The sequence below is a fragment of the Gorilla gorilla genome, chromosome 5 (genome assembly GCF_029281585.2).
Source record: "Gorilla gorilla gorilla isolate KB3781 chromosome 5, NHGRI_mGorGor1-v2.1_pri, whole genome shotgun sequence".
Lineage (NCBI taxonomy): Eukaryota > Metazoa > Chordata > Mammalia > Primates > Hominidae > Gorilla > Gorilla gorilla.
Window position 1 is genome coordinate 67387198 of NC_073229.2, and position 22328 is coordinate 67409525.

Sequence of the window (22328 nt, forward strand, 5' to 3'; positions counted from 1 at the left end):
TTTCCCAATACTCTCAGGAAACAGAATTATTTTCTGTTTTCATTTACATAGCTTTGTGTATATACTTTAGCTTTATCATTGTCATGCTATATTAGCATTTATTTAGCATTTGTCACACTGTAATAGTCAATAAGGTGTCCATCTCCTGCACTAGATTGTGAACTTCTTGATTGAAGGGGTTTGGAACCATTCATACTTGGCTCTCTTTAACTTGGCATAATAGCTTGCATATCAGAGAAGAAGTAGTACGTTTCTTTGATGGATGAGTCTCCATTTATCAAATATGTATAATAGCACCAGCCACGAAAATCTTACCAGATCATTATTTGGGTCAAATGGGATAATTTCTTTGTTAGCACTTTATGAACCATGAAGCATTAATAAACATAAAGGCTGTATCCTCTTGAGTAACAAATATTCAACTTGGTGTCTGGGGATATGGGCTCAGGTACCTGAGTTCAATCACATGACTGTGTGACCCTGGGCAAGTCACTTACTCTCTATGAGCTTCAGTGTTTTCATCTGCAACATTGTAAAGGTCCTATTTCACAGAATAATCCAAGTGGGATCACCTGTGTAGGAGGATTTGCATACGGTAAAGTATTATGCCAATAAAACATATGATCAAATGCAAGATAGTGAAAACATGAACTCTTCCTTCAAGAAACTGACAGTTAAGTTGGTAAGACATACATATGGATAAACCATATACGAGATTGACATTTTTGCATTGGAAATAGTCCTTCGATCTGAAGCAAGGATCTGGGCAGTACATAACAGCATCCACTACAGTGGACAAACCTGAATGGGGTACCATAGTTTCTCTCTCTCTCTTTTTTTTCGGGGGGAGACAGAGTCTCGCTCTGTCTCCCAGGATGGAGTGCAGTGGCATGAACTCGGCTCACTGCAACCTCCGCCTCCCAAGTTCAAGCAAATCTCCTGCCTCAGCCTCCCAAGTAGCTGGGATTACGGGCGCATGCCACCATGCCCGGCTAATCTTTGTATTTTTGTAGAGATGAGATTTCACCATGTTGGCCAGGCTGGTCTCAAACTCCTGACCTCAAGTGATCTGCCCGCCTCGGCCTCCCAAATTGCTGGGATTACAGGTGTGACCCACCATGCCCGGCCCCATAGTCTCTTTTTAATTAAACATCACCATTGTGGCCAGAGGTTTAAGTGGAAATAGGTATGAGGGAACATGTGCCTGGAAAATATGTCCCAGAAGAAACCAACATTAAAAGTCCATTAATTTGCCCAAAAGATGAAGTCAGGATTTGAACTCCAACCTGACTTTCCTGATTTCTCCATTCATTGAGCACTGCAGGGGTATAAAATAACCTAAGCAGAGCTCTGGCTTCTGAGGCACACAGAGACGTTACTCCTTCTTGGCTCCTCTCTACTTCTGTTCTGCCATCAGGCTCAGGGGCTAGTGTGTTGAGGGTAAGAGACTGTGGTACACTACTCAGGCTTGTCTACTGCAGTGGATGCTCAGATGCGCTGCCCAGATGCCCCCTTCAGATCAAAAGACTTATTCCTCTCATTTTTCCCTGGCGGTCAGGAGTGCCACCAGATGAAACCCTAAGCTCTCAATTCTCTCTGGAAAATGCTCTTCTTTTGCTCAAGATCATAGCTCTTCCTTCGGGTAGTCTGGACACAATAACTGATTCACATGAGCAACCGCTTGTCTCAGAAAAGGACCACCTAAAACTGGATAATCCTAGCTTCAGAGCCTCCTGCAGGGTCAGCTGAGGCCTTCTCCTTCTCTGCCCAAATTCTTTTCCCTCAGGTGTTGATCCTTAAGGTGTTGATTCCCATCCCATACCTACCCATGGTACCCTAGAACTGAGATTTTACCTGACTCGCTGATGGGCGTTTGTCAATTAATATCAACCTGTTTCCCTTTTTGCTTTTTGAAGTAGAGATAATCACATATATTCATTTTTCTTTACACATTGATTTGTCACCCACCATTTAATGTTTGTATGTAAAAATTTGATCTAGATCATAGAATAAATTGGACAGGAACTTAGGGGATATGCATGATTCTTAGTATGGTTTTAGTAAACCTTTATGGGACTCAGTTATCTTTTAAGGAACACTTGGATTACATGATGTCTAAAGTGTCTTAGCTCTACAATTTATTTTATTTTGCATTTAGGTCAGGACACTGAGACACAGAGAAGTTAGGTTACTTGTTTATAGTCACAAACTAGAATAAAAATAAGGACTCAGTTTTTTTCATTTTGTTCATTTTTTTTAATTACATAAAGTTTTTCCTAACATTCTTTTTTTTTTTTTTTTTTTTTTTTTTTTCTTAGAGCACTCTGGTTCTGCCCGTAATTTATTGGTTTTAAACTGTGCAGTTACCAACTGATATGGTTTGGCTCTGCGTCTCCACCCAAATCTCATCTTGTAGCTCCCATAATTCCCATGTGTTGTGGGAAGGACCTGGTAGGAGATGACTGAATAATGGAGGCAGGTCCTTCCCGTGCTGTTCTCTGACAGTGAGTGGGTGTCACAAGATCTGATGGTTTTTTTTTTTTTTTTAGACAGAGTCTCATTCTTGTCCCTCAGGCTGGAGTGCAGTGGTGCGATCTTGGCTCACTGCAAGCTCTGCCTCCCGGGCTCAAGTGATTCTCCTGTCTCAGCCTCCCAAGTAGCTGGTGTTACAGGTATGGGCCACCATGCCGGACTTGGTACTTTTAGTGGGGACAGGGTTTCACCATGTTGGTCAAACTGGTCTCGAACTCCTGACCTTGTGATCCACCCTCCTTGGCTTCCTAAAGTGCTGGATTACAGGCGTGAGCCACCGCGCCTGGCAATCTGATGGTTTTAAAAACAGGAGTTTCTCTGCACAAGCTCTCTCTTTGCCTCCTGACACACCATGACACCCAAGAGGTGACTTGCTCCTCCTTGCCTTCCACCATGATTGTGAGGCCTCCCCAGCCATGTGGAACTGTAAGTCAAATAAACTTCTTTCGTTCGTAAATTGCCAGCCTCGGGTATGTTTTTATCAGCAGTGTGAAAAGGAACTAATACACCAACTAATTTAAGAAATTTTTTTATCTAATTTCATAATCTCTGTTAGTGGAACAATTATTCTGCAGATTTTACCCCCCTTCCCCTTTGATGGAAAACCAGACTTTTTTTTTTTTTTTTTTTTTTGAGACGGAGTCTCGCTCTGTCGCCCAGGCCGGACTGCAGTGGCGCTATCTCGGCTCACTGCAAGCTCTGCCTCCTGGGTTCACGCCATTCTCCTGCCTCAGCCTCCCGAGTAGCTGGGACTACAGGCATCTGCCACTACGCCTGGCTAATTTTTTTGTATTTTTAGTAGAGACGGGGTTTCACCGTCTTAGCCAGGATGGTCTCGATCTCCTGACCTCGTGATCCTCCCGCCTCGGCCTCCCAAAGTGCTGGGACTACAAGCGTGAGCCACCGCGCCCGACCATTGAGACATTTTATATTGGGGTAAAGAAATTTCATATATTAACTGTGCTTCACTATTTTTCCCTCTTCTGATGTAATTCTTGTTACTGCTTTTCGCCACAAGGGGGCTTAAGAACCTCATTTATTATTTAAATTAATAAGAGCTTAAAAGTTGTGGAGGCTCTTGACAGATAATGATTCCGTGTGAAATATACGAATAAAAAGGTTTATAAACAACTAGGATTATTGCATTATCATTTATCCTGCTTTAAGAGTTTGTGGGTGGGGACCAGGGAGAGGGCCACAACTATAGTTGTGTGGTGCAAGGCTCTGCCACTAAAGGAATACAGTGCCCATTTTATAGAAGAAAAGGAATTTCTTTAGGGGTTCGCACTTTGGAGAAATCTTCCAACAGGTTTTAAGGATTGTCAAGTCTTGTCTAAATCAGTGATTCTCAACAAGAGGTAATTTTAACCCCCAGAGTACATTTGACAATGTCTGGAGACATCTGTGGTTGTTGCAACTTGAGGAGGTAGAGTGGTGCCGCTGATGTCCTGAGGGTACAGACTAGGGATGCTGCCAAACTCCCTGTGGTGAATAGGACAGCTTCCCACAAGGAAGTATTGGGCTCAAAGTGTTAAGGGTGCTGCTGTGGAGAAACCCTCATCTAAATCAACTATGCTTTTAAGGATTCATAGTAAGCGGTGTAAAACTTTCATTTTCTTTAAACGTTTTAGACCAAAACAGAAAATGCTGGCTTGATTTACTTAAAAATTTCTGCCCAGCAGCACAGCAAATTTTGCACTCTGTTTTGGGCCAAGATAGCAGCGGGGAGGGAACCAGGTGCCTACATTTTCCTTGCTCCCTTCTCCCATTCCTTGCTGTCCCCTGAGATCATAGCAACTCAGTGTTTTTATTTCAAGCATTTTCCTGAAAGTTGTTAACAGAAAATAAAAGAGAATAGTGAAAAGTATAAAAGCGAAGAAATTTCAAGGCATTAGAATCCTACACTGTTCTTAGCGTTCCCATCCCCCTGGCTGTGATAAGTTGTGTTTTTCACATTTACTTATTTATTACTTATTATTTTTATTAATTAATTAATTTATTTTGAGATAGAGTCTCACTCTGTCTTGCCTAGGCTGGAGTGCAGTGGCACGATCTCAGCTCACTGCAGCCTCTGCCTCCTGGGTTCAAGCGATTCTCCTGTCTCAGCCTCCCGAGTAGCTGGGACTACAGGCGTGTGCCACCACACCTGGTTAATTTTGTATTTTCAGTACAGACAGGGTTTCACCATGTTGGCTAGGTTGGTCTCGAACTCCTGACCTCAGGTGATCCACCAGCCTTGGCCTCCCAAAGTGCTGGGATTATAGGCATGAGCCACTGTGCCTGGCATCTTTCACATTTAGAGAGGCATCACACTGATCAAAGACACTGTGTTAGCTCTATGCTAGCTAGTAGTTTATATTCCATTCTAATTGTTTACTAGCTGTGTGTCTTTGGATAACCAGTGATTTCCTCATCTGTAAAATGGGACTAATACTTCATAAGGCTCCATGAGGGCATTTGTTTTATTTACCTCCTCATGTCTCCAGTATCTGGTACAGAGTGCATGTGAAATATATCCAGAATAAACATGTAAACTGTGATGTACATCTAACATCTAACACACTTTTATGTTTTGATATTCGTGTATATTAAGGACTATCACATGTAGGATCAATCTTCAGGGAGACCACAATATTTAGCCATTTTCAAATAGCCAAACCTGTTTCTTTGCTATTAGTTGATGACATGCATAAAACCCCCCATATTATCAGTTGTGTAAAAAACAATTTTATCTCTATGTGTAAATATGTGTTTGTCTGTATATATCTTTATATATTTTAAGCTCACAGTGCCTTATCTTGGAAAACATCAGCAATTGCTTTGAATTCTACAATTTTTGTTTAGAATACAGGGATATAAGATCACTCACCTGATGTTTTCACTGAGTGAACTCATTTTCCCACAAATAATATATTCTCACCCTTTAAAAGTTGACTGATGTTAGTGAAGACCAAGAAATATTTTGGCAAATCTGTTGGAGACAATCAGTCCATGTAGACAAATGTGGCCTAAATTCCTACCTGATAAACAATGCTGCCTATAGAATGTAGTGGTTAAACACAGGTTTTGGAGGCAGACAATCTGGGCTGGAATCTGACTAAGCTCTTTCATTTACTAAACATTTGACCTTGGGCAAATTGCTTAATCTTTTTAAACCTCAACTTTACCATAGGTATTTCTTCTTAACATGTGTATTCCAAGGGTAGTTTTGAGGATTAGAAAATAAATACACGATAAGTTCACACAGTGCCTATGACAAATTAAGCATCATTATAATCAGTGGTTTTATTATAATTTAAAATTTGTTCTACTTTTCTGCTAAAAATAAATTTGGATTTGAGGTTGGTAACCAGAACCTGACAGGATACAATTTCACCATCATCATCACCATCACCACCACCATCAGCAGCAGCAGCAGCATCCTCAGCATCATCTCATTCATTAGTAGAGTTTAATTTATGTTGTTAATTTTGTTCTATTCTATTTTTATATCTTGCAATAGGATATCTTGCAAGCCCTAATGTGTTACTCTGTTCTCACAGTTCTAATAAAGATATACCCAGGACTGGGTAGTCTGTAGAGGAAAAAGGTTTAATTGACTCACAGTTCCAGAAGGCTGGGGAGGCCTCACAATCATGGTGAAAGGCAAAGGAGGAGCAAAGTCATGTCTTACATGGCGGCAGGCAAGAGAGCTTGTGTAGGACAACTCCCCTTTATAAAACTCTCAAGAGACTTATTCACTATCATGGGAACAGCGCAGGAAAGACTGGCCCCAATGTTTCAATTACCTCCCACTGGTTCCCTCCCACAACACATGGGAATTATGAGAACTACAATTCAAGATGAGATTTGAGTGGGAACACAGATAAACCATCTCATTTCGCTCCAGCCCCTCCAAAACCTCATGTTCTTGCATTTCAGAACCAATCATGCCTTCCCAACCGTCCCCCAAAGTCTTAATTCATTACAGAATTAACTCAAAAGTCCACAGTTTCATCTGAGACAAGGCAAGTCCCTTCCAACTGTGAGTCTGTAAAATGAAATACAAATTAGTTACTTCCTAGACACAGTGGGGTTATAGGCATTGGGTAAATACTCCCATTCCAAATGGGAGAAATTGGCAAAAACAAAGTGGCTACAGGCCCCACGCAAGTCTGAAATCCAATGGGCAGTCCCTAAATCTTAAATTTCCAAAGTGATCTCCTTTGCTTCCATGTCTCACATCCAGGTCACACTGATGCAAGAGGTGGGCTCCCATGGCCTTGGGCAGCTCTGCCTTTGTGGCTTTTCAGGGTACAGCCCCCTTTCCAGGCTACTTTCACAGCTAGAGTTGAGTGTCTGTGGCTTTTCCAGGGGCACGGTGCAAGCTGTCAATGGATCTACCATTCTGGGGTCTGGAGGATGGTGGCCCTCTTCTCAGCTCCACTACACAGTGCTTTAGTAGTGACTCTGTGTTTGGGCTTGCACCCCACATTTCCCTTCTGCACTGCCCTAGCAGAGGTTCTCCATGACGGCTCTTCCCCTGCAGCAAGTTTCTGTCTGGATATCCAGGCACTTCCATACATCCTGTGAAATGTAGGCAGAAGTTCCCAAACCTCAGTTCTTGACTTCTGTGCTCCCACAGTCCCAATACCACATGTAAACTGCCAGGACTTGGGGCTTGCACCCGCTGAAGAAACAGCCGGAGCTGTACATTGACCCCTTTTAGCCATGACTGGAGCTGAAGCAGCTGGGATACAGAGCACCATGTCTTGAGGTTGCATAGAGCAGGGAAGCCCTGGGCCTGGCCCATGAAGCCATTTTTCCCTCTTAGGCCTCGTGGCATGTAATGGGAGGGATGGCCATGAGGGTCTCTGACATGCCCTGGAGACATTTGCCACATTGTCTTGGTGATGAGGGAACATTTGGCTCCTGGTTACTTATGTAAATTTCTGCAGCTGTCTTAAATTTCTCCCCAAGAAATGGGTTTTTGTTTTCTACTGCATCATCAGGCTGAAAATTTTCTAAACTTCTATGCTCTGTCACCTCTCGAATGCTTTGCTGCTAAGAAATTTCTTCCCAGATACCCTAAATCATCTCTCTCAAGTTCAAAGTTCTGCAGATCTTCAGGGGAGGGGCAAAACTATGCCAGCCTCTTTGTATAGCAAAAGTGATCTTTACTCCAGTTTCCAACAAGTTCCCCATCTCACTATCACCATTTTGGTCTAAGCCATTTTAACAAGTCTCAAGGAACTTCCAAACTTTCCCACACCTTCGTGTCTTCCTCTGAGCCCTCCAAACTGTTTCAATCTCTGCTTGTTACCCAGTTCCAAAGTTGCTTTCACATTTTCGGGTATCTTTACAGCAGCATCCCACTCTACCTGTACCAATTTACTGCATTAATCTGTTCTCACACTGCTAATGAAAACATACGTGAGACTGCGTAATTCATAAAGGAAAGGTTTAATTGACTCACAGTTCCACATGGCTGGGGAGGCCTCACAATTGTGGTGGAAGGCGAATGAGGAGCAAACTCATGTCTTACATAGTGGCAGGTGAGAGAGCTGGTTTAGGAGAACTCCCCTTTATAAAACCATCAGATCTTGTAAGACTTCCTATCACAAGAACAGCACAGGAAAGACTTGCCCTCATGATTCAATTACCTCCCACTGGGTCCCTCCCAGGACATGTGGAAATTATGGGAACTACAATTCAAGATGAGATTTGGTTGGGGACACAGCCAAACCATATCACTTAATAACTCAACATGTTAAAATGTAACTGATTATTCTAACACTCTCTACCAACCAAAAGAAACAAAATGAAACAAAACTCTACTTTTCCTCTATTTCCTATATAGATATGTATATATGCCAGGTGCTTGGAATGATGTCCGCTCCATCTCACACCCAACACTTTGTGTGTGTGTGAGACACACACACACACACACAGAGAGAGATAGAGAGAGAGAGAGAGAGAGAGAGAGAGAGAGAGAGAGAGAGAGAGAGAGAGACAGAGTCTTGCTTTGTTGCCCAGGCTGGAGTGCAGTGGCATGAACATAACTCACTACAGCCTTGACCTCCTCCTGCCTCCGCCTCCTGAGTAGCTGGGATTACAGGTGCACACTACCACACTCAGCTAATTTTTTATTTTCTGTTTTGTAGCAACAGGGTCTCACTATGTTTTCCATGCTGATCTCAAACTCCTGGGCCCAAGTGATCTTCTTGCTTCAGCCTCCCAAAGTGCAGGTGTGTCCGGAATTGGTGGATTCTTGGTCTCACTGACTTCAAGAATGAAGCCGCGGACCCTCGCGGTGAGTGTTACAGCTCTTAAGGTGGCGCGTCTGGAGTTTGTTTCTTCTGATGTTCTGATGCTTTCGGAGTTTCTTCCTTCTGGTGGGTTCGTGGTCTCCCTGGCTCAGGAGTGAAGCTGCAGACCTTCTCGGTGAGTATTACAGCTCTTAAGGTGGCGCGTCTGGAGTTGTTCGTTCCTCCCAGTGGGCTCCTGGTCTCGCTGGCTTCAGGAGTGAAGCCGCAGACCTTCGCGGTGAGTGTTACAGCTCATAAAAGCAGTGTGGACCCAAAGAGTCAGCAGTAGCAAGATTTATTGCAAAAAGCAAAAGAACAAAGCTTCCACATTGTGGAAGGGGACCCGAGCAGGTTGCCACTGCTGGCTCGGGCAGCCTGCTTTTATTCTCTTATCTGGCGCCACCCACATCCTAATGATTGGTAGAGCCAAGTGCTCTGTTTTGACAGGGCGCTGATTGGTGCATTTACAATCCCTGAGCTAGATACAAAGGTTCTCCACATCCCCATCAGATTAGTTAGATACAGAGTATCCACACAAAGGTTCTCCAAGGCCCCACCAGAGCAGCTAGATACACAGTGTGGATGGCTGCACTCACAAACCCTGAGCTAAACACAGGGTGCTGATTGGTGTGTTTACAAACCTTGAGCTAGATACAGAGTGCTGATTGGTGTATTTACAATCCCTGAGCTAGACATAAAGGTTCTCCCGAGGCCCCACCAGAGCAGCTAGATACAGAGTGTCCATTGGTGCACTCACAAACCCTGAGCTAGACACAGGTGCTGATTGGTGTGTTTACAAACCTTGAGCTAGATACAGAGTGCCGATTGGTGTCTTTACAATCCCTGAGCTAGACATAAAGGTTCTCCAAGGCCCCACCAGACTCAGGAGCTCAGCTGGCTTCACCCAGTGGATCCCGCACCAGGCATGCAGGTGGAGCTGCCTGCCAGTCCCGGTGCTGTGCACCCGCACTCCTCAGCCCTTGGGTGGTCGATGGGACTGGGCGCCATGGAGCAGGGGGTGGCGTTCGTCACGGAGGCTCCGGCGCACAGGAGCCCATGGAGGGGATGGGGGGCACAGGCATGGCAGGCTGCAGGTCCGGAGCCCTGCCCCGCGGGAAGGCAGCTAAGGCCCCGTGAGAAATCGAGCGCAGCGCCGGTGGGCTGGCACTGCTGGGGGACCCAGTACACCCTCCGCAGCTGCTGGCCCTGGTGCTAAGTCCCTCATTGCCCGGGGCCGGCAGGGCCGGCCCGCTGCTCCGAGTGCGGGGCCCGCCAAGCCCATGCCCACCCAGAACTCCAGCTGGCCCGCAAGAGCCGCACGCAGCCCCGGTTCCCGCTCGCGCCTCTCTCTCCACACCTCCCTGCAAGCTGAGGGAGTGGGCTCCGGCCTTGGCCAGCCCAGAAAGAGATTCCCACAGTGCCCCGGTGGGCTGAAGGGCTCCTCAAGTGCCGCCAAAGTGGGAGCCTAGGCAGAGGAGGCGCCGAGAGCGAGCGAGGGCTGTGAGGACTGCCAGCACGCTGTCACCTCTCACAGGTATGAGCCCAGCCCCAATACTCCTTTACCTGAAAATCTTCTAGATACCTTTTAAGAATCATTCTCTGAGTGTTACCCATGTTGTGCATATCCCTCTTGTTTTATTTCGTTTGTTTGTCTGTTTTGTTGCTCTGTGTGCTCATTTGTCAGTTATTCAAATAGACTTGATGGAACACTGCCAGTTAGACACTTTTGCAGGAGAAAGTGAATGCAAGTCTGAAGATAGGAGTCATTAGGTGGCTTGTCTCAGAGAACGCAACAGAAAGTCTGCCACCTGTAGCTTTTTAGGAACTGCCTGAATTATTCATAAATAAATAGATTACTGGTGAGGGCCAGCTTTTTAAGTGGCTCAAGGCTGGCAAGGTAGTTTGCTATACATATAACTTTTTGGCAATCTTTTGAATCAATGGGGTTGTATTCTAAACTCATCTTTTTTGAGAGAATAGTATCCTTAGGGCAGTATCTTCCTTCCTCCCTCTAAATATATTATTGTTACATATTTCAAATATTTAGAAAAGAGAATACAATAAACACTTACATACTATTCACTCAGATTTATCAGTTATTAATATTTTCACACTTGCTTTCTGTTTGTGTGTGTGTGTACATCTCCTAAGTAAAATACCATAAAATTCTAAATACCATAATATCAGCATCACATCCAAGAAATGCCAACATCGGTATAATAATATGATCTAACATAGAATTATATTCAGATTACTCCAACTATCCCCAGACTGTCTTTTTATAAAATTTCTGGATTAATTATTCACTCAAGTTTCATACATTTTCTTTGTCATGTGTCTTTAAACGCCTTTGATTTAGAGCAGTTCTCTTACATGCTTTTCATTGCTGGTATTATTTCATTATTTATGTAGAATGCCCTACAATTTGGATTTGTTTGATTGTTTCACCATGATTAGAATCAGACTAAATATTTTTGGCAAGAATATTATACAGATAGTATTGTGTACTTCCCACTAGATCACACGAGGAAGCACATAATTTGTTTTTCCTGTTACTGATAATGGTAGGTTTGACCACTTGGTTAAAACTGGTGTTGCCAGACCTCTCCACTATAAGTGTAACTTTGACCCTGTAAGTATCAAGTAATCTCTGGGTGACTCTTTCAGAACATGTGAATGCCATGTTACCCAATAACTTTTCACCCAATGATTTTAGCTTCCATGATGAACATTGCTGAAATGAATTATTACATTGGTAATTTCAAAATTGTAATTTTCTATGTCTATTCTCCTTTATATTAATTAGTATTCTTCTATAAAGAAGAGCTTCCTCCTTCTCCTCTTTTTCTCTTTTATGCAATATTTCTATGAGCTTATTGAATCCCTTTTTCCTTATTTGAATTTCTATTACCATTATGTCATTATTATTTTAACACTCCATGTATTCCTAATTTGGCCTGTTGATGCCCCGTTCAAGCAGGATCCTGTGTCCTTTTCACATGGCCCTGTTAGTCTTTAAGCACTTGGGTTACCTTGTGCTTTCTTTGCCCCAACCTGGAACCAGCAATTTCTCCAATGAGTCCCTGAGTGGGGAATGATATTTCAAATCCAAGGTCTTAGTTCTATTTGTGCCCATGGCTTGCAGGCCTTTTAAGTAGGCAAAACTGTCCAATTCAAAGGCATCACATCGGTTCTGCTAGAGACTAGTATCTTATTGTTAGGTCATATATTACAGACAGTATATTAATTCAGTTATCATGACAATTCCAGGTAACAATGCAGCAGCAAACCATTTCCTAGGAATTGTTTACACAGTACAAATCAGCTACCTTTGTTTGTAACATGAAGATTTGCTGAATCTTTTGGTGAAAGTCATGAAATGATTTCGAGTGATGTGTAGATCCTTTGCCAGTTCACCTCTATCTTCAGTGGTTCCCAAACTGTGATCCACAGATATCTGGGTGTCCTGCAGACTGACTTTCAGGGAGTCTGAGAAGTTAAAACTATTTTCATGACAATTCTAGGATCGTATTTGCCTTTTGTGTATGACATGTCTTTTTAATACATATGAATCAGCCTGGTGAAATACAAATATATGTAAAGCACTACTGAAATGTGATGGTATCTCAGAATAAAAGCACTTCTGTGATTGGTTGAGTTGCTAATTGAACAAGAACCATTTTAATAAGATTCCATTGTTGCTTGAAAGAAAGACTGACACATACATTGTTGCTTCTCAGACTTGAGTGTCTGGCAGATATTTTCTGAAAAATGCATGAAATGAGGCTATCATCTCAATTTAAAGAACTGACAGTATTTATAGCTATGATATATTCTCAGTTTTTAAACAATTAGAATTTCAGAAAATTTGTGTCTGCTATCACAAGCTTATCAACTTCCTGATACTTGGCAAGGCTTTTCTAGAGAGACTGTTGATGATATTAACGAATATTCTTTTTTATGTTATATATGGAAATATGTCAACATTTGGAAGACCTGTATAAGTCAGTGAATCAATATTTTTCAAATGGACAGTGTAACAGTATTACAGTGTGACACATGAGTAAATGAGCCAATCAAAGTACAGGATAAACTAACGGATTTTTAATGCCACAGAGTATAAAAAAATCATTTATATGATTTTAATGTCCCCTAGATATTAAATACCTAGCATCTGTGGAATCTCTAATAAAATGTAAGCAGTCCCCAGAGAGCCTTCTCTTTAACCTTAATTTTCTCTAGTCCGTCTACATGTTAGCAAGGATTAGCTGACAGACACAGTCAAACTTCAGTGCTTGTTAAATTATTTGACTCAATAGGGTGACCAGCACTTTGATAGGTACTATGGAAGCCAAAAACCATGGAGTATAGCTAGTTTATCAAGTGAGTATCTCAGGGGTTATTCATGGCATGAAACATGATATTCAGGTACATAACATAGTTTCATGATTGTGCTTAGGGTTGTGTGCAAATCCAAGTGTTCTGTAACCTAATTCCCTTCTCTACTGTTTAAAAAAGCACGACAGAATACAAGTGATGAGAATAAATTTGTATTTTCTGTAGTTTACTTAAAATGTAGATTAATATACAATTTCATTTATTTTTGAAATACTCAAATCTTTTACCACACTACAATTGAGAACTATCATAATGTACTGTGAACTTCTTGGGGAGGAACCGAGCCTTTTCTTTGCTTGAATCCCTGCACTGGCACTGGGCATGGAACTAGGTAGGCACCCAAAATGTTTACTCATTTGACCTGAACATTGTTTTCTATTAATGAATATTAACTATCTGTTCTCCATTAACTTATACCGTTACATAAACTTTGTGTAAGTCAATTATTTGAAATGTAGGGAAATCCATATAGCATATATATGTATATAACACCTCAGTCATGTACTTTCTCAGTCTATTCTACAAACAATTTTAAGCAGGAATAATATAACTGAACTGGAAGATGAGAATTTTCCAGAATTTTGAGTCTTGAGATCCACCTTTCCTGAAAAGAGAACTTTTAATTGTGAATAGACTGGGTTATGGACAGCATTTTGAGTGAATGATGGCTACCTTTCATGTAAAATTTCACTTTGTGGCATTCTAGGTGCATAGGAGACAAGTGAATTAATTGCACGCAATGGATGCCTTGAGTCATTAGGATTTTGTTCTCTCACATAGCCCTGGTGGAGAGAGGCTGAAAAAACATCTCTTGTCCAAATGCATTTATGTCTCTAATCTTGCTTCGTTTACAGCCATGGCATTTTTTTTTTAACCATCTAAATATATGGTATACATTTAGACATTCAGATGTGTCTGGTCACACATCTCCTTGTCTGCCTTTCCCTGTGGAATGTAAACTTCCTGAGGACATGGACTTTGCCCATTTTGTCTTTTTTTCATTTTCTTTTCTGTTTAAAATTGACACATAATATTTATACACATTTACGGGATACATGTGGATGGTATTTCGATAAATGCATATGAATTGTAATAAGCAAATCATGTTATTCAGGATATCCATCACCTTGGACATTTATCATTTGTTTGTATAAGAAACATTTCAAATCTTCTCTTCTAGTTATCTCAAAATATACAGTATATTGTTGCTAACTACAGTCACCTTACTGTACGACAAACACTGGAACTTTTTCCTTTTATCTAACTGTATATTTGTAGCCATTAACCAAACTTTCTTCATCACTTTCCCTGTTCCAACACCCTTCCCAATATCTAGTAATCATCATTCTACTCTCTACCTCCATGCAGAGGAAAGGAAATTCTTACACACTGTTGGTGGGAATATAAGTGATAATGTAAACAATATGGAAGTTTCTCAAAAAACTAAAAATATAACTATCACATGAACCAGCAGTCTCACTACTAGGGATATTTCCAAAGAAAATGAAATCAGTATATTGAAGAGAAAGAGATATCTGCACTCTTATGTTTATTGCAGCACAATTCACAATAGCCAAGATACGTAATCAACCTAAGTATCCATCAGTGGATGAATAGATAAAAAAAATGTGGCATATATACACAATGGAATCCCATTTTGTTTGTTTTATTCACTATCTAGTGCCTACAAGCTTGAGAGAGTTGAAGATTGCTTATGAGAATTGGTAGCTTAATAAATATTTTCTTCATGAATCATAAAATCAATAAATTTTCATGTTTTTACAAGTAGTGTAGAAGAGCAATGTGACTACTAAACTATATTTTTAAACAGATTTACTGAGATATAATTGACATATACAATTATATACATTTGAGGTATACAACTTGACATTTTGATATGCATATACTTTGTGAAATGATCACTACAATCAAGCTAGTTAACACATTCATTACCTCTACATTGTTATTATTGTGTGTGTACACCTGTGTGTGTGTGTGTGTGTGTGTGTGTGTGTATACCTGTGTGTGTCGGGGGGGTGGGGCGAGGGGTGATCAGATTAAATTGAAGCAATATCCACTCAGCAAATTACAAATATCCATACGGTATTGTTAACTATCATCATTATGCTGCACACTAGATGTCCAAAAATTATACATCTATAGCTAGGCTACTGAAAAATGACCATGTTTAGTGACTTTCCTTCAACCTGGTGTTGATCTCAAATTGTGAATTGAAATTTTACCTAGAAGCTTTGATGCTGGGACTTAGAAAGTTCAGCTTGAATGATACAATTATTAAGCTCTTAAAGTCTTAAGATAACTTTATTTAAATCATATTAATCTTAGATCATATTTTTGGCATTTTTAACATTGTATTGCATCTCTTTGTTTACAAGTGTATCAGATAGTGGAGTCTTAGAATAAAAGAATCATATTTGTTTTATTTTTTAATAAATTTGCTGTAGCACATGCTTGGTGCTTAATAAAATATGTACTAAATGAATAAATGGATGAATGAATGAAATGTACAAAAGCATACATAGATGAACAGAATTTTTTCTGTTTTATTCTCTAACTTGCAAACTATAAAACTTATTTAATCAAGAACCCTCTCAGACATCTATGCAGTGTAAAGACAGCTAGACTTGGAGTCTAGTTTCCTCTGTCTTATTACCCTAACTCTGTCCTTAGCTTTCAATTTTATATTTTTCCTATGTCACTTAGCAACTCTAGGCCATTATTTCTACATGTGAATACCCCCATCATATTAATTCCCTCAAAAAATGTTGGAATAAAAAAAAGAGTGTCAAATTGTTTTTTAAAAAGCTTAGACATATGCTATGAAGTATAATAAACATTATACCTTTAAATAATTTTTAAATTTTTTAGATTATTTGAACCTTACTTAAGAAAAGCAAATAGTCTATATAATAGTGACATACTACTGTCTTCCTTCCTGGCTAATGAGGTAATGGATGTGTTGGTTTATAATAAGGACTCAGTAAATGGTAGTTATTGTTATATTAACTATTTTACAGCCTAGCCTTCCAAACTTGAATTAAATTTCTCTCTTTGCTCAATCATCATTCCCAAGGAAGGATTTTGTTTTTAAAATATGTTAAGTATTCACACATTTCTTTTCATCTCAAAGTAACAAACCGACTTCCTTTCAGAATATTGTAAAACTCTGAGTACACCTTTTTGATTAAAACTCCGTTAACTTCCTACATCATACTAAATACCCCTTCTTATTCCTTAGGGTCCTCACATGAAATCTAGGGTTCCCTTCTTATAACTCCATTCTTAGAACTCTCTCTCCTCCAAAGTTACCTTTGGCCCTTTCAGTGGGGAATGCAAAGGAAGCGTGATAGTTTTCTTTGCAGAACTAGTGACCAACTGAAGGAAAAAGGTCATTTAGCAGTAGATAAGCAATACAAAAGGCATCAATTATTTTAATTTTCAGCTTCTTGTTCTGATATTTTAATAGGAAAAAGTTCTAACCAAGCACCTTAATCACAGAGAAGAAGACCAGATGTCACATCACAAACATGTAATATCCTTAGCACTCATAACCATCATATAATTCTACAAAGAGCTCAAGGGTTTATAGTATTCAATTGTTTTACATTCTGAGAAACCGAAGAACCGAAAAATGTATAGTAAGTAGTAAATTGCCTACTCACGAGGATATAACTCAAAGAATATGCCCATGTCTGCTGGCTTGGTGATGTTGAGCTGCTCGAGAACAGTCTGATCCGTTTCATACTCAACAAATAATCCAAATAAAACAATCATGGCAATTTCCAGGACTATAGCCATGAGAGGGAATGTGAACCTCATGTTTGTGGCAAAGGACAGAGGCACACTGAGAGCTTCACAGGCTGTGAGATGTTGATAAGAACAAAGGACTGCTCTGTGTGTGGAATTTGACTGCATGTTCAAGGCACCCCAATGACATCACAAGAAAAAAAAATGGGCAAGACTGATTAAAATGCCCCACCCATTGGGGAAAATTATGCTCTGTAATCTAATTGTCGTTCTAAATGTTGATCTGAAGAATATGCAATGAAATTGTGAGAACCTGGATGATGCCAACAATCTATTGCACAGGCCTCTAGAATCATGTTTAACTTAATTCAGTAGACATTTCTTGAGGGCTTATTGTATACCAAATATTGTGGTAGGCTTTGTAGAAGGCATGAATCTAAAGCAATATATATAATTGGTCTGTTAACTTCTTGAGAAAATTAAGAATCTAGTTGGGAAAACATAAATATAAGTGAATGATTATATAAAAACAAATATGTGATATAATAGTGGTTATAAAAGTATTATAAAACATAAATAAGGCAGTGAAACTTTTTGCCTTAGGCCAAGAACATTAGCATATAAAACAATATGGATGTGAGAACTAAAACATAAATAGGGTTTTGCAAGTAAAACAGATAGAGGGAATGATATAAATCTTGGAAGAACATGGCATGTTTTGGAAACGGCAATCAGTCAAGCAAAGCTGGAATGTAAAAGAGATGAAGAGAAAAGGAGGAAGTGGCAGAGATAATGTTGTCATGGAGGTGGCTGTGTTGTAAAGACCCTCACATTCAGTACCGAGGATGCTAGATGCTAAATATTATCCCATGAGCAATGGGGAATATATAGGACTGTAAGCAGTTTTATGTATTTATGAAGTTTTTGACTCCTTACTCTGATTTACACAAGTGAAAATATGGAAATACACAAATGAGTTGTGATATATCTTTTAGTCTTAAATAGGAAGAGAGTAAACTTAAACAGGAACATAACTAATCTATCATCCTTATAGATAGTCAAGTGTAAATAAGATGCTAAGCAATTCAAAACTACCATATAGGTGGAGGAATTCTTGTCTCCTCTTTGGAATTGTTCTCGTGGCAGAATAAACCTGTTTTTGAGAACTAAGAGCTACCAGTTAAATACAATTTCTTTCATGAAGCCCAATTTCCAAAAGATTCTATGCAGAATTTGGAGAGAGAGTGCAACTGACTGCCAGGATACATACACTGTAATAAATATTTATAAAACAAAGCAGCAGTATTTTTTGGTCTTTCTGGTATGATTTTCCACAGTAGAACATGATATGTTAGGACTAAGTGATATTTGAAATTTTATAAATATACAGATACTTTGAAAAATGACTATTTCCATTGTTCATTACAGCATAGTACAAGAGGAGTGGGTTCACATGCTTAGCTATGAAAATACATATGTACATCTCACACTTTAATTTTTGGTTTTGCAGTAGCCTAAAGAGTGTTCATGAGAACTCCAACAAATCCTAAATGAAAAGTGTATATGTTAATAAACTATGCATAAACTTGTGAAAACCAAGTATCAAATAATAAATTGCAAGAACATCTAAACAATATCATAAATCAATGCGGTTTTAAACTCTTTAATAAAAAGTGACACAGTATATTAAACAATCCAAGACCGATGGCATCTCTCTTTCTCTGGGACATTTCCAGCAGCTCAGCAACCACTCAACACATGGGGAATAGAGGATTCTACTCATATAGGTGATGGGACTATGCCAGGACTTGACTTCAGCCTGTTCAACTTCGAGGAATTCAGATTTTTTGCCTTATTCTGAATGTAGACATTTGTATTGAAATAAGCTGCATTGTGTACCATCTGGGAAATTATTTCTCTTGCTCAGTTCTTCACATAAGCTTCTCTTTCTAACTGGAAATCTTCCCACATATTCTCTGCTCCCTGTCCTATATACTTCATCCATCATTCTTCAGTTTTCAGATAAAATGATACTTCCTCAGAAAAGCCTTCATTGATCTCCTATCTTGAACCAGGTTTCCACTATTATCTCTCACTGAATTGTGGTCTTTTCTTTGCAATTAGTACAGTTGGCTGTGTGTGCTGTATTTATGTAGTGTTTGTATTTATATGTAATTTTTAAGAATGGCCGTTTCCCTTACTGGCCTGTTAGCTCCAGGACAGGGGCTGTGTCTCTTTTGCACCTCATTTGTTATCTAGAATGAATAATACCATGTCTAGCACAATATATAATTGATAAACATCATTTGAGTGAATTGAATTAAGGGCAGACTTGAAGGGAGAAACACTCAGCAGGCAGGTCAGCGGTGTGAGGAAGGGAGAGAGGAACAGCTTTACTCTAATAAATTTCATTTTAAATTATAAATATTTAGAATCCTGACAGTAGCTTTCATACTGCTGTCTACTCTCTCATTATTTCAATCAGTGAGGGCTTATCATCAGGTTCTCTGCGCCTGGAACAAAAGGGAGGATCAAGCTCAAGCCATGAAGCTTGGGAGGACCAAATTCCTGGCAGACCAACACATGGTAGTGTGAACCTGAAGATTTCAACAGCTTTTTAGAAATCTCTCTCCTGACAGTTCTGAATCACAAAGACAATAGGCTGAGGGTGTGGGTGTCCTAAAGTGGAAATGATTTATCTGTTGCCTTGTCTGCCTATGAAACTACAGGATGGCTTTCTTCTAGTGCCTTCAGTAAAAGAGGTAAAATCGGAAAGAATCATGAATGGGTAAGCCACGTTCTCGTGCAAACCAAACCAAACAAAATAAAACACACACCAAGCAAATGAACCTTCAACTTCCCAGCTAAATACACAGATACAAACGAAGTATTCCTGGGTTAATGCAGGAGCCAGTGGGCTACACGGGATCTTAGACTGATCCTCAACTTGCTGTGTGACTTCAGGAAAGAAACAGTTTCTTTGTCTTATTTTCTGAATATATGTAAAACGTAGCTAATTGTTATTATTTGGAATTTTAATTTGAGTTTGCTTATTTTTAATAGCAAAGAATAATTGAAACAGGACCACCACTGTTTTAAACTGTCTCTTTCTCTCTACCTTTGTGTATTTGTAATGGTGGCGGGAGGGTGGGAGGTATTTAGGAAGATGAAGGTACTAAAATACCTTTAGCATTTTCTGTTCTGGACACTGTGTTAGGTGGCTATTTACCCACCTTGTTTAGTCCCACTGCAATTTTATACACACACACACATATTATTATTATTTTTTTGAGACAGAGTCTTGCTCTGTTGCCCAGGCTGGAGTGTAATGGTGTGATCTCGGCTCACTGCAACCTCCACCTCCCAGGTTCAAGTGATTATCCTGCCTCAGCCTCCCGAGTAGCTGGGATTACAGGCGTGCACCACCACATCCAGCTAATATTTGTATTTTCAGTAGAGGCGGGGTTTCACCATGTTGGGCAGGCTGGTCTCAAACTCCTGATCTCAGGTGATCCACCCACCTTGGCCTCCTAAAGTGCTGGGATTACAGGTGTGAGCCACTGTGCCCGGCCTGCAATTTGATATATTTTTATACTTTGCAAACATAACTTGCTCCATTGGTTTATATGTGTAGCTACTTAAGCACCCAACTGCCATACTGGTATGAGGTCCAGTGACTCTCTTTTTGTGCTTCTTTAATGTTTTCCCTCCAAAAAGAGACCATGGGTTTTATTTAGTCTAATAGGATGGCCAGTCCAACTTCTCTTCCCAAGTGAGGAGCAGACACAAACATTTCTTGCTGCCATAGGGGATCTGGTGAAAAAAAAGGTCTTTCTTCCCATAAAGGTTCTTTGCAACTTCTCGGATCTATGGTGGATGGCCCTGTGCCCTCCCCTAGGGCTTTCTTTTCAGCTACCTGGTGGCACTCAGCATTATTTCACAGAACACTGGAATTGAGCAGGGTTACGGGACCAGAGAAATCAGCACCAGCATTTCCAAAGCAGCTGCCCAAGGCTTTGGAACTTGCCTTAAGCTAGGGACCCTTAACATTTTTGTGCTATGGACACTTTTGGCACAAGCCTCTGAATCCCATATCAAAATAGATTTTAAATGCACAAAATAAAATACATAGGATTACCAAGGAAACCAGTTCTATTGAAATACACCGATCAAAATACTGTAATATAAAAGAAGCACCTATACCCAACTGTCTGATATAGGTGCTTCTCTATAATGGATGAAATAAATCTTGTGGCATGTCTAATAATGAGCATAATTTCCAAGTTGAAGTAATGAGTGTAAATAATATTTTGAGATATCTGAAAAAAGTAAAATAGAGAAAATTATTTGTGATTTATATTAGTGGCAGTTACCAATACTATTAATGATGCTGTTGTTTATTTTCTACATTCACAATAGAAAAAATGTTACATTTCAGTTAAATGCACTGTTGTTTCCCTATTTAAATATATGGACCCATCTGAATTATATTTATAGAACTCCAGGTTAAAAATGCCTGTTTTAACTATGGCCAACAGCTTTATTTCTCTTTTTATTCAGTCTCAGGAGGCTTCCTATCATTTCTTGCCCCTGGTAATTCTCACGGACATATTAGTTTATGTCTATGAATTGTGTTAACTCTGAATTCCAGGGAGATGTTGAAGAATATCAGTTAAAATCTTCCCAGGAGGCCCCTGTATTCTTTAGACAAGTTGATTTTTCACCTTTCATGTGATTAACTTTGCAGAAGAAGAGCTAGAGCACCTCTGAAGTAATCTTTAGCAAAGGCAACAAAACTAACTCCTCCAAGTTAAAAGAGAACTCTATAGAGAGATGATAAGCTTGAGGCTCAGAGAGTTTCAGCAACTCGTTCAAAGTTGCACATCGGGTAGATGGCAGAGCCATAATGAATACAGGTTTGCCCAATTTCCTAAATTTAACTTCTTTCAGCTATACCATATTGTTTTTCTTTTTATAACCATTTATTATTTATTTATTTATATGGCTACATAATTGCTTGTAGCAAGATATCTCATATACCCCATACTGTTTTTCTATGTGAGATAACTTATGCTCACACTGATCTCAAGGTACTGACAATATCAAAGAAACTTCTGAAACATAAAAAGGGAATTAAAACTTTTAGAACTGGCCGGGCGCAGTGGCTCATGCCTGTAATCCCAGCACTTTGGGAGGCCGAGGCGCGTGGATCACGAGGTCAGGAGATTGAGACCATCTTGGCTAACACGGTGAAACCCCGTCTCTACTAAAAATACAAAAAATTAGCCGGGCGCAGTGGCGGGCGCCTGTAATCCCAGCTACTCGGGAGGCTGAGGCAGGAAT

At 40.0% G+C, this 22328-nt stretch overlaps 1 protein-coding gene across 1 annotated transcript in view; it reads right to left on the reverse strand.

Moving 5' to 3' along the window:
- RHAG (Rh associated glycoprotein) overlaps positions 1–17084 on the reverse strand; it is a 31038-nt gene extending 13954 nt beyond the window's left edge. Inside the window, 1 exon segment of the mRNA NM_001279570.1 lies at positions 16901–17084. Coding sequence (NP_001266499.1) covers positions 16901–17057 — 157 coding nt within the window. The 5' untranslated portion in view covers positions 17058–17084.
- Positions 17085–22328: the final 5244 nt, after the last annotated feature.